This window comes from Oncorhynchus tshawytscha, linkage group LG28 (assembly GCF_018296145.1).
Source record: "Oncorhynchus tshawytscha isolate Ot180627B linkage group LG28, Otsh_v2.0, whole genome shotgun sequence".
NCBI lineage: Eukaryota > Metazoa > Chordata > Actinopteri > Salmoniformes > Salmonidae > Oncorhynchus > Oncorhynchus tshawytscha.
Window position 1 is genome coordinate 40,926,821 of NC_056456.1, and position 13,775 is coordinate 40,940,595.

Below are 13,775 nucleotides of genomic sequence, written 5' to 3' on the forward strand. Positions count from 1 at the left end.
CCATGTGGAGGCTATATACAGGGTATTACGGTACAGAGTCAATGTGGAGGCTATATACAGGGTGTTACGGTACAGAGTCAATGTGGAGGCTATATACAGGGTGTTACGGTACAGAGTCAATGTGGAGGCTATATACAGGGTGTACTGGTACAGAGTCAATGTGGAGGCTATATACAGGGTATTACGGTACAGAGTCCATGTGGAGGCTATATACAGGGTATTACGGTACAGAGTCAATGTGGAGGCTATATACAGGGTATTACGGTACAGAGTCCATATGGAGGCTATATACAGGGTATTACGGTACAGAGTCCATATGGAGACTATATACTTATTCATGAACTGTGTTTAAATGTTCACAATGCCCAGTACACTACCTCATTCTAAGTAGTATACTGTATACTTGAAAATAGAGTCTCTTAGATTAACTGCTATGCTAGTGTGGACATTTTTTTTTAAACCACCTATTGATTCTGTCAACCGGCAAAGAGGGGATACCCAGAGGTTGCTAAAACCAGTCATAGTCTTGGAGTCTGTGTTTCTGTAAGACTAACGCTTCGATCACACCGACAGCGTTGTTACATTTCGCTACACCAGAAAGACATTAATTTCCCAATGAAAAACGCTGCGTTTGCCTTGCAGAGGCAGTTGCAGTGCATTCTGTGTGATGCCCTATGTTGGATGTATCGTTCGTATGCGATTTAAAAACTGTATGTGTAGACCGTTTTGACAGAAATGGTAGCAGAAGGTAAATGTTGAACCTATGTCGCGTATATATGCAGATGGTGCTGTGTACCGGGGGCTGTGTACCGGGGGCTGTGTACCGGTGGGGCTGTGTACCGGTGGGGCTGTGTACCGGGGGCTGTGTACCGGGGGGCTGTGTACCGGGGGGCTGTGTACCGGGGGCTGTCGGTGTGTTAGAAGTTTGAGTTTTACCCCACTGATGTAAAAGGCACAAGCTTAAACAACAACAAAGCAGTCACCCCTTTGGTAATCTAATGTTATGGTTAGATCCTAGATCAGTTCCTAAGGTCATGACTTACCTGAGGATGTACCACACAGAGAACTAATGTTTGGGACAGTAAGCTGATCCTAGATCAGTTCCGAACGTCATGACTTACCTGATGATGTACCACACAGAGAACTAATGTTTGGGACAGTAAGCTGATCCTAGATCAGTTCCTAAGGTCATGACTTACCTGAGGATGTACCACACAGAGAACTAATGTTTGGGACAGTAAGCTGATCCTAGATCAGTTCCTAAGGTCATGACTTACCTGAGGATGTACCACACGGAGAACTAATGTTTGGGACAGTAAGCTGATCCTAGATCAGTTCCTAAGGTCATGACTTACCTGAGGATGTACCACACAGAGAACTAATGTTTGGTTTCTTCTATAAACCCTCACCGTGCCTCCTACCAGCGCCCGTAACAGAGAACCACGACACCCTGATGAGGGAAGCCACGCCCGCCAAAACTGTCACCGCTGGAGACCTGATCACCACGGTAACGCCAGAGAAGAAGGCGGAGGAGGAGAAGGCCGAGGAAGAGGAGGGACAGACCGACGCTACAGAGACGTCAGATCCTAATGTCCCCTCAACCCCCCTCAGACACGACAACAAGGTAAACATCATCATCCTCCTCCTCCTTCCTCATATTAGCCAATGGGGTTTAGTCTTAGAAGTTTGGTTTGTTTTAAAGAGTGCCATTAGCATAGGACCAATATGATTGATCCAGGGCGACCTAGCAACTCTGAGTTGAAGTTACACTCACAAGCTGAAAAACAGATCCTATAAACTTGAATGACTCCTTGCTCTGAGTCCGTTCTATATGACAACCGGAGGGGTTGTACTACGAAGCAATATCAATGACTTAGCCCGCTAACTTGAAAACATATTCTGAGATCATATATACAGTGCCTTGCGAAAGTATTCGGCCCCCTTGAACTTTGCGACCTTTTGCCACATTTCAGGCTTCAAACATAAAGATATAAAACTGTATTTTTTTGTGAAGAATCAACAAGAAGTCGGACACAATCATGAAGTGGAACGACAATTATTGGATATTTCAAACTTTTTTTAACAAATCAAAAACTGAAAAATTGGGCGTGCAAAATTAAATTATTGGCAGGGTCTTGTTTCGAAGGACGCACGGCTCTCGACCTTCGACCTCTCCCGAGTCCGTACAGGGAGGTGCAGCGATGAGACAAGGCTGTAACTACCAATTGGATGAAATCGGGAAGAAAAAGGGTTAAAACATTTTTTTATTTTTTTTAAATTTTGAAAAAAAAACTAAATAATATTTACACTGTCAAGTCTATTAAGGTGGTAATATTGTAGAGAACAATCTAATGATTCATTCTGTGTAATTGATGATGACATAGGGCGAAGAAAACAACATTTTGACATTCATTTCATAGCACCCTCTTGAATTGTCCAGTTTGTCTGTACATTGTACAGCAGTGACTGAACTCCCTACAGCGAATGACTTGGCCGTTATTATGGATTTCCCCCAATGCTTCCAGCTTATTGACCCACTGCTCTACTACAACTGACTGCTTCTTGTCTAATTAGCCTTTTCTTTTCTCCTCCCGTCCATTCTGCTCATATATATTGACTCACCATCCATACCATCTCCCGTCCATTCTACTCACATGTATTGACTTACCATCCATACCATCTCCCGTCCATTCTACTCACGTGTATTGACTCACCATCCATACCATCTCCCGTCCATTCTACTCACGTGTATTGACTTACCATCCATACCATCTCCCGTCCATTCTGCTCATATATATTGACTCACCATCCATACCATCTCCCGTCCATTCTGCTCATATGTATTGACTCACCATCCATACCATCTCCCGTCCATTCTGCTCATATGTATTGACTCACCATCCATACCATCTCCCGTCCATTCTGCTCATATGTATTGACTTACCATCCATACCATCTCCCGTCCATTCTGCTCATATGTATTGACTCACCATCCATACCATCTCCCGTCCGCACTCCCTCCCTCAGCGCTCCCCGTGCCTGTATTCCCGTGACCCCCTCCGCTCTGAGCTCTCCCTCCCTTCCTCCCCCGTGGCCTCCACTAAGGTCCGTCGGCGGCGCAGGGAGAACGCGTCCCGTAAACGCTGTGCGTCCGTCAGCCCGGTTAAATCCTCTGCGGGGTGCCGTCGGCGCCAGGCCAAAGCGGACCGCGCCGCCGCCCTCCTAGAGGAGCAGGTGTTACTCCTGTCGGCCCGGAAACAGCGTCTAGAACAGCTGAAGGCCCACGGGAGGCGGGGCGGCACTCTGTTCTCCTTCTCCCTGCACCTCCCCGACCTCTCCTCTTACCTAGACGAGGATGGCTACCTCACCTTCCCCGACATCACGGAGCTCACCTTCCTCCCTGAGAGCGTGCAGCACTTCCGTCCGTTCAGGTCACCCTCCCTCATCCCCTGCTTCCTCTTCATCTTCTTCTTCCTCTTGTCCACGTCGTTCTCGGTGCCCTACGCCCTCACGCTGTCCTTCCCGCTGGCGCTGTGTCTGTGCTACCTGGAGCCCAAGGCGGCTTCTCTCACCGCATCCATCGCTCAGGGCCTGCATCAACATGACAGTTGTTCAGAGGAAGAGGAAGAGGAAGATGAAGAGGTGTGTCCTACTTACAGTAGGCCTTAAACTATACTATTCCAGTAAGGTCACAGAATAGTCTTACTGCGTCCTGTCCAGACTTGGGCTACGTCCAAAAATGGCACCCTATTCCCGGGCTCTGGTCTAAAGTAGTGCCCTGTATAGGGAATAGGGTGCCATTTTCAGACGCACCCTCAATGACTTTGTCTGTCAGTGTTCCTACTTTCAGAGCCTCGTCTCTTGATGACATCGTCATGACATCACCATCACACGATCCACATTTTATTATCTTGATGCATACGGAGATGTTCATGCGAGTTGCACCTTTTCCTGTTGGATGGCTTTTCTTTTTTTTTAAAGAATGTCAGCTTCTAATATGGAGGTAAACTCCAATGTAGTTTGGCGTGATGGCTGATTTACCATTTAGAGGGTATGTTGCTTCACCCCCCCCATCTCGTGTCATCTTCATTCACAGCCGTATACTGTGGCTGCTTTAGACTAGATGCATACAGACACACTGTTCCACTCAGTCAGTCTCTCTGCATTTACCTCTAGCTAGATGACACACACACACATGTCACAGTGAAACAGGAAGCATTTAGCAAGACCAGAGCTGCTATGATGCAAGCCTCTGATGCTTAACACTGTAGTTCATACAGAATGGAGTCCCGTATAGATCTAGTTCATACAGAATGGAGTCCAGTATAGATCTAGTTCATACAGAATGGACTGGAGTCCCGTATAGATCTAGTTCATACAGAATGGAGTCCCGTATAGATCTAGTTTATACAGAATGGACTGGAGTCCCGTATAGATCTAGTTTATACAGAATGGACTGGAGTCCCGTATAGATCTAGTTCATACAGAATGGAGTCCAGTATAGATCTAGTTTATACAGAATGGACTGGAGTCCCGTATAGATCTAGTTTATACAGAATGGACTGGAGTCCCGTATAGATCTAGTTTATACAGAATGGACTGGAGTCCCGTATAGATCTAGTTTATACAGAATGGACTGGAGTCCCGTATAGATCTAGTTTATACAGAATGGAGTCCCGTATAGATCTAGTTTATACAGAATGGACTGGAGTCCCGTATAGATCTAGTTTATACAGAATGGACTGGAGTCCCGTATAGATCTAGTTTATACAGAATGGACTGGAGTCCCGTATAGATCTAGTTTATACAGAATGGACTGGAGTCCCGTATAGATCTAGTTTATACAGAATGGACTGGAGTCCCGTATAGATCTAGTTCATACAGAATGGAGTCCAGTATAGATCTAGTTTATACAGAATGGACTGGAGTCCCGTATAGATCTAGTTCATACAGAATGGAGTCCAGTATAGATCTAGTTTATACAGAATGGACTGGAGTCCCGTATAGATCTAGTTTATACAGAATGGACTGGAGTCCCGTATAGATCTAGTTTATACAGAATGGACTGGAGTCCCGTATAGATCTAGTTTATACAGAATGGACTGGAGTCCCGTATAGATCTAGTTTATACAGAATGGACTGGAGTCCCGTATAGATCTAGTTCATACAGAATGGAGTCCAGTATAGATCTAGTTTATACAGAATGGACTGGAGTCCCGTATAGATCTAGTTCATACAGAATGGAGTCCAGTATAGATCTAGTTTATACAGAATGGACTGGAGTCCCGTATAGATCTAGTTCATACAGAATGGACTGGAGTCCCGTATAGATCTAGTTCATACAGAATGGAGTCCAGTATAGATCTAGTTTATACAGAATGGACTGGAGTCCCGTATAGATCTAGTTTATACAGAATGGAGTCCCGTATAGATCTAGTTCATACAGAATGGAGTCCCGTATAGATCTAGTTCATACAGAATGGACTGGAGTCCCGTATAGATCTAGTTCATACAGAATGGAGTCCAGTATAGATCTAGTTCATACAGAATGGAGTCCAGTATAGATCTAGTTTATACAGAATGGACTGGAGTCCCGTATAGATCTAGTTCATACAGAATGGAGTCCAGTATAGATCTAGTTCATACAGAATGGAGTCCAGTATAGATCTAGTTCATACAGAATGGAGTCCAGTATAGATCTAGTTCATACAGAATGGACTGGAGTCCCGTATAGATCTAGTTCATACAGAATGGACTGGAGTCCCGTATAGATCTAGTTCATACAGAATGGAGTCCAGTATAGATCTAGTTCATACAGAATGGAGTCCAGTATAGATCTTGTTCATACAGAATGGAGTCCAGTATAGATCTAGTTTATACAGAATGGACTGGAGTCCCGTATAGATCTAGTTCATACAGAATGGACTGGAGTCCCGTATAGATCTAGTTCATACAGAATGGAGTCCAGTATAGATCTAGTTCATACAGAATGGAGTCCAGTATAGATCTAGTTCATACAGAATGGAGTCCAGTATAGATCTAGTTTATACAGAATGGACTGGAGTCCCGTATAGATCTAGTTCATACAGAATGGACTGGAGTCCCGTATAGATCTAGTTCATACAGAATGGAGTCCAGTATAGATCTTGTTCATACAGAATGGAGTCCAGTATAGATCTAGTTCATACAGAATGGACTGGAGTCCCGTATAGATCTAGTTCATACAGAATGGACTGGAGTCCCGTATAGATCTAGTTCCACTAATGCAGAGAGACTGATAAGTCCCCTCCATACACATTACATCCCTATAGAATCATCTTGCACATGGATGCTAAGAGGAGGCCTGAAAGTCTGACCACTTAAATACAAGGTCAATTGAAGGCTTTTGAAGGAGAAAAAAGGAATAGTTTTGTTTTATAAATTATAAACTTACCCAGCTAACTCATGGGCTAAATAAATCCAACTGAAACGAAGTATTGCTTTCCAAATCAAACCGAGCAAAAAAATTATTTTATTACAAAACCTAATTATTGGATTTGACCGAAGTGGCCTTAAATCGTAAGGTTAACATTTCCTCAGAGTCTGTTTGTAAACTATGTTTTCTTCTGTTGCTTTTCTCTTCTCTGCCTCGCCGTTGTTTTATCTTTTAGCAAACTGTGGTGTTTTTGCTTTTTAAAACAACCTCATTTTCCCAAGGCTGCTCCATCCTCTCTCTGTGTGATCGTTACCTGTTATTAAATTATAAATTATTAAATTATATTATATTAACAACGTTTGTGTTGAACGTTTGAACTCTCTTCTCTCGTTCCCTGCTTTCTGATCGGAAACGGTTCCGTTTTTTTTCTACATACCAGACGGACAGCGAGCAAACTGACTTTGCCTTTGACGGGGAAACTACGGCCACTGAGGTTGGTAGATCCATCCAGGAGAACAACTCTCTCGGGAGTCTGGAAGCATGGAAGACTCCCAGGTGTATCCATCACTGAGGGAGAGAATTTCACCATGGTTCAATTCTTAATATATTCTGTTTATTTTTCAGTATTCACCATGGTTGAGTTCTTGGGGGATGCCTGCTTTTTTTCCCCGTATAGTGAATTTTTCTACGTTCTGCTATGTAGCAAATATATTTTGGGGTGTTATGTGTTCTGTTATGTGTGCATGTTATTAGTATATTTATGTGAAGGACTTTCACTCAGGACTTAATCTCAGGTTTCCTGATTCTGTACTGTACCTGTCTCTCTCTCTCCCTCCACTGTGCCCTCACCTCTTCCCTCCCTCCATCCCTCACCTCCCTCCCTCACCTCCCTCCAACCCTCACCTCCATCCCTCCCTCCATCCCTCACCTCTTCCCTCCCTCCATCCCTCACCTCCCTCCCTCACCTCCCTCCAACCCTCACCTCCATCCCTCCCTCCATCCCTCACCTCTTCCCTCCCTCCATCCCTCACCTCTTCCCTCCCTCCATCCCTCACCTCTTCCCTCCCTCCATCCCTCACCTCCCTCCATCCCTCACCTCCCTCCATCCCTCACCTCCCTCCATCCCTCACCTCCCTCCCTCACCTCCCTCCCTCTGTCCCTCACCTCCCTCCCTCTGTCCCTCACCTCCCTCCCTCCGTCCCTCACCTCCATCCCTCCCTCCGTCCCTCACCTCCCTCCATCCCTCACCTCCCTCCCTTACCTCCCTCCCTCACCTCCCTCCCTCCGTCCCTCACCTCCCTCCATCCCTCACCTCCCTCCCTCCGTCCCTCACCTCCCTCCGTCCCTCACCTCCATCCCTCCCTCCATCCCTCACCTCCCTCCATCCCTCACCTCCTTCCCTTACCTCCCTCCCTCTGTCCCTCACCTCCCGTCCCTCACCTCCCTCCCTCCGTCCCTCACCTCCCTCCATCCCTCACCTCCCTCCCTCTGTCCCTCACCTCCCTCCCTCTGTCCCTCACCTCCATCCCTCCCTCCCTCCATCCCTCACCTCCCTCCATCCCTCACCTCCCTCCATCCCTCACCTCCCTCCCTTACCTCCCTGCCTCTGTCCCTCATCTCCCTCCCTCCGTCCCTCACCTCCCTCCCTCCATCCCTCACCTCCCTCCCTCCCTCCGTCACCTCCCTCCCTCCGTCCCTCACCTCCCTCCGTCCCTCACCTCCCTCCGTCCCTCACCTCCCTCCATCCCTCACCTCCCTCCATCCCTCACCTCCCTCCCTCCATCCCTCACCTCCTCCCTTACCTCCCTCCCTCTGTCCCTCACCTCCCTCCCTCCGTCCCTCACCTCCATCCCTCCCTCCATCCCTCACCTCCCTCCATCCCTCACCTCCCTCCCTTACCTCCCTCCCTCTGTCCCTCACCTCCCTCCCTCCGTCCCTCACCTCCCTCCCTCCGTCCCTCACCTCCCTCCATCCCTCACCTCCCTCCATCCCTCACCTCCCTCCCTCCATCCCTCACCTCCCTCCGTCCCTCACCTCCCTCCCTCTGTCCCTCACCTCCCTCCGTCCCTCACCTCCCTCCGTCCCTCACCTCCCTACATCCCTCACCTCCCTCCGTCCCTCACCTCCCTCCCTCTGTCCCTCACCTCCCTCCGTCCCTCACCTCCCTCCGTCCCTCACCTCCCTCCATCTCTCTTCCTCCTTTTTTCTCCTTCTTTCTCTGCGCTGTCAGTCGGAGCCGGAAGACGATCATTCTGAGATGAGGACACAGGTACTCTGGGTTTACCGTCAAGGCCCGGTTTCCCAAAACCAGCCGATAAGGCTAAGTTGATTGTTAGAACATCGTTAAGTCCACGAGCTGTTTCCCAAAACCATCGTTACTAAAGTTGCTCTTGAAAACACTCGTAGTCCAACCTCTTCCTCAAACCACTCTAGAACATCGGAGAGCGTCGTAAGATGCTTTTTTTTGCCCTCCAGCATCACTTTATACACACAAGTTCTCCGCTAAACATAGAATCAAGATGTTTATCTGCGTGACCCTATGAGGGGCGTGGTGCTTGGCCTTAAACAAACTCTATATCTGAGCAATTATAATAGTGTCAAATCATTTTAATTCCTTTTTTTTTTGCATACAATATAGATACATACAATATAGATACATACAATATAGATACATACAATATAGATACATACAATATAGATACATACAATATAGATATAGCTGAATGATTCATTTTATTACAGTTTGTTATTGCTCATCTTTATGAAGGGTGTCGATAATGTGGGTCTCTGTTGTATGTGTCTCTGCTACCTGTATATTGCCTCGTCTAGCCTGCCTTCTGCTACATTATACACAGAGCCTTCAGGAAGTATTCACACCCCTTGACTTTTCCCCACATTTTGTTGTTACAGCCTGAATTTAACATTAATTAAATGTTGTCAGGGTTTTTTTTTTGTCACTGGCTTACACACAAAATACCCCCACGATGTCAAAGTAGAATTAGGTTTTTCATATTTTTTTTTACAAATTAATTATTTGCTCACCAAAAAGTAGCTTAACAAGTCACGTAATAAGTTGCGTGGACTCACTCTGTGTGCAATAATAGTGTTTAACATGATTTTCTTAATGACTCTCTACGCCACACACATGATTATCTGTCAGGTCCCTCAGTCCAGCAGTGAATTTCAAACACAGATTCTATCACAAAGACCAGGGAGGTTTTCCAATAGTTTGTATAAGAAGGGCACCTATTGGTAGATGGGTAAAAACTCAAACTAAACTGTCCCATAGTGGTAGAGGGTGCTCACCAACCTGGACGTGCTCACCAGCCTGGACGTGCTCACCAACCTGGACGTGCTCACCAGCCTGGACGTGCTCACCAGCCTGGGCGTGCTCACCAACCTGGACGTGCTCACCAACCTGGACGTGCTCACCAACCTGGACGTGCTCACCAACCTGGACGTGCTCACCAACCTGGACGTGCTCACCAACCTGGGCGTGCTCACCAACCTGGACGTGCTCACCAACCTGGACGTGCTCACCAACCTGGACGTGCTCACCAACCTGGACGTGCTCACCAACCTGGACGTGCTCACCAACCTGGGCGTGCTCACCAACCTGGGCGTGCTCACCAACCTGGGCGTGCTCACCAACCTGGGCGTGCTCACCAACCTGGGCGTGCTCACCAACCTGGGCGTGCTCACCAACCTGGGCGTGCTCACCAACCTGGGCGTGCTCACCAACCTGGGCGTGCTCACCAACCTGGGCGTGCTCACCAACCTGGGCGTGCTCACCAACCTGTGCGTGCTCACCAACCTGTGCGTGCTCACCAACCTGGGCGTGCTCACCAACCTGGGCGTGCTCACCAACCTGTGCGTGCTCACCAACCTGTGCGTGCTCACCAACCTGTGCGTGCTCACCAACCTGGGCGTGCTCACCAACCTGGGCGTGCTCACCAACCTGGGCGTGCTCACCAACCTGGGCGTGCTCACCAACCTGGGCGTGCTCACCAACCTGGGCGTGCTCACCAACCTGTGCGTGCTCACCAACCTGTGCGTGCTCACCAACCTGTGCGTGCTCACCAACCTGTGCGTGCTCACCAACCTGTGCGTGCTCACCAACCTGTGCGTGCTCACCAACCTGGACGTGCTCACCAACGTGGACGTGCTCACCAACGTGGGCGTGCTCACCAACGTGGACGTGCTCACCAACCTGGGCGTGCTCACCAACCTGGACGTGCTCACCAACCTGTGCGTGCTCACCAACCTGTGCGTGCTCACCAACCTGTGCGTGCTCACCAACCTGGGCGTGCTCACCCCCTGGACATTGTGTTGCTGAAGGGTGTATTTGTTCTCATAAGTGTTCTAATCACAAACAGTTGAGTTATTCTTCAATTTGTAAAATGTCTAAGAAAAGGACTGAGACGACGATGGCTACCCCGGGTTCAGGGTGGAGATCCTGCGGTTATAAGCGTTTCTCTGAAACAGAAACCATCTAGTTTGTCTTGGCTCAGGCGGTCCTCACTCGAACCAGTCCGTGTGCGTATTGCCACGTACTGCGTACAAACTCCCTGGAAAGACGTGTAGCATTCTGGAGGATTGGTCGGTCAGAGCAAATGGCTGCCTGCACCCAACCCGGCTCCTGTGCACTCTTGTCGTCGGTTACGGGAGGCTACTCGAAAAGAGGTTCAGTGGATACTCCCCCTCCCCCCCCAAAAAAAGATTACACTTTGACATTTGTGTGTTTTCTGTAGATCGTTGACCAAAACAAAAAAAGACAAATGCATTTGAATCCCATTTTTGTAGAACAACATAATAAGTCCAGGGGTGTGAATACTTTCTGAAGGCCCTGTATATACAGTGTAGCGCCTGTCACATTCATGTTTCTTTTTGGGGGGCCATTTTGTTCGACCTTGTTGGCTGATATGTTCCGGTATGTTCCATTACATCTCGGTGAGATTCTAACCATTGACCACAGCCTTACACAACAAAACTCTATAGTACTCTGTAGTATTCTACTGTAGTATTCTACTGTAGTACTCTACTATAGTAATCTAATCTAGTACTCTACTATAGTAATCTAATCTAGTACTCTACTGTAGTCCTCTAATCTAGTACTCTACTGTAGTACTCTAATCTAGTACTCTACTGTAGTCCTCTAATCTAGTACTCTACTGTAGTCCTCTAATCTAGTACTCTACTGTAGTACTCTAATCTAGTACTCTACTGTAGTCCTCTAATCTAGTACTCTACTGTAGTACTCTAATCTAGTACTCTACTGTAGTACTCTAATCTAGTACTCTACTGTAGTACTCTAATCTAGTACTCTACTGTAGTACTCTAATCTAGTACTCTAATCTAGTACTCTACTGTAGAACTCTAATCTAGTACTCTACTGTAGTACTCTAATCTAGTACTCTAATCTAGTACTCTACTGTAGTACTCTAATCTAGTACTATATTGTAGTACTCTAATCTAGTACTCTACTGTAGTACTCTAATCTAGTACTCTACTGTAGTCCTCTAGCATAACCCTTCAGATATTCATTTTTCTAGCATTGCACCGAAACGTCTTTACTCCACACTATATAAAATTAAAATGTTTTGGGCACCAGAATTGTTTTACTTTCGCGTTCTATCAAATGTCTCACGTTTCGAAATGAACTAAAGGTATTGACCTTTTCATTTTACTTTAGAAAATGTATTTATTTTGTGTCCAAGTTTATATCATGACATGAAAAAGAATGTCAACATGTCATATTCCCTGCAACTTTCTGAAGAACCAATGTGTGTATGTGTGTGTGTGTGTGTGTGTGTGCTGCTCGAAAGGGGCTTTATTACAGACCGATGTCAACTAGATTTGAATCACTCAATTTCTATCAATCTGTTACAATTATTATTCTGGTGAGCAATGGTTGATTCTAGGTCTGCTAGGGCAACGTTTAATGACCGAAGACTAAATTAAATGTTTCTAATTATGGACAAGTTGAACTAACAAAATTTTGAACATTTAAGACATTAAACCTTACATTAAACCTGTGGGATCGTTTTGTTATCGAGTGTCGTGATACTAAACCTCGTATCGAAGTCAAAATGACGATATCGTGAAAACGCTGCATTCCTTATGCTCTCCCCTCTTGTCTTTCCAGTATAGTTTCATAAGGCGAATTAAAGGAGAGAACGTTTTTATCAAGCATAGTAATCTCATGTTAGAGGTTAGTGAAAAACCAAAAAGCATGATGTGCATTACGCATGCAGGTCTGTTAGTGTGATGAACCCCCTAACTGTGGAAAAAATAAACTGACTGCATCAACAAAATCATGTTGATTTATCTTATCCTACGGTCTTTGAGGTGTTGATACTCACCTTATCGGCTTGGTACAGCTCTAGTGAATTGCCTAAACCCCTAAACCACTAAACCCCTAAACCACTAAACCCTAAAACCCTAAACCCCTAAACACTAAACCCCTAAACCCTAAAACACTAAACCCTAAAACCCTAAACCCTAAAACACTAAACCCTAAAACCCTAAACCCTAAAACCCTAAACCCTAAAACACTAAACCCTAAACCCTAAACCCTAAAACACTAAACCCTAAAACCCTAAACCCCTAAACACTAAACCCCTAAACCCTAAAACACTAAACCCTAAAACCCTAAACCCTAAAACACTAAACCCTAAAACCCTAAACCCTAAAACACTAAACCCTAAACCCTAAAACCTTAGCGAGAAGTGGGAGTGTTGTTCTGAAGCCATACTGCAATGCATCCTCATTAGTCATCCTGGTGTGCGTTCCAATTTGGCACCCTATTCCCTATATATAGTGCACTACTTTAGATCAGATCCCTATGGGAGCCTGGTCAAAAGTAGTGCACTATAAAGGGAATTAGGGTGCCGTTTGAGACGCAGGCCTTGTTACTTTGGTTTATCCCATTCTGGTCTAGTCATGCTACTGTGCCTGCTGTCTGTGCTGAGCCTCCAGAGTCATTTATCAGTTCCTCACAGCCCTGGGATACTCCTGCCTGGGGCTTAGCCTTGGAGGGAATCATCCTCACAGCCCTGAGATACTCCTGCCTGGGGCTTAGCCTTGGAGGGAATCATCCTCACAGCTCTGAGATACTCCTGCCTGGGGCTTAGCCTTGGAGGGAATCATCCTCACAGCCCTGAGATACTCCTGCCTGGGGCTTAGCCTTGGAGGGAATCATCCTCACAGCTCTGAGATACTCCTGCCTGGGGCTTAGCCTTGGAGGGAATCATCCTCACAGCTCTGAGATACTCCTGCCTGGGGCTTAGCCTTGGAGGGAATCATCCTCACAGCCCTGGGATACTCCTGCCTGGGGCTTAGCCTTGGAGGGAATCATCCT

At 46.6% G+C, this 13,775-nt stretch overlaps 1 protein-coding gene across 25 annotated transcripts in view; it reads left to right on the plus strand.

Annotated features, from left to right (window-relative positions):
• Positions 1-13,775, plus strand: part of epb41l3b (erythrocyte membrane protein band 4.1-like 3b) — a 79,431-nt gene that overhangs the window by 46,192 nt on the left and 19,464 nt on the right. For 12 of the 25 annotated variants that reach the window (XM_042308054.1, XM_042308043.1, XM_042308044.1 and 9 more), the window contains 5 exons: positions 1,425-1,624; positions 3,028-3,642; positions 6,855-6,908; positions 8,646-8,684; positions 12,561-12,626. In XM_042308054.1, the coding sequence (XP_042163988.1) occupies positions 1,425-1,624; positions 3,028-3,642; positions 6,855-6,908; positions 8,646-8,684; positions 12,561-12,626 (974 nt within the window). The remainder of the gene's footprint in view (positions 1-1,424; positions 1,625-3,027; positions 3,643-6,854; positions 6,909-8,645; positions 8,685-12,560; positions 12,627-13,775) is intronic. The other 13 variants (XM_042308057.1, XM_042308059.1, XM_042308063.1 and 10 more) reach the window with 11 other exon arrangements.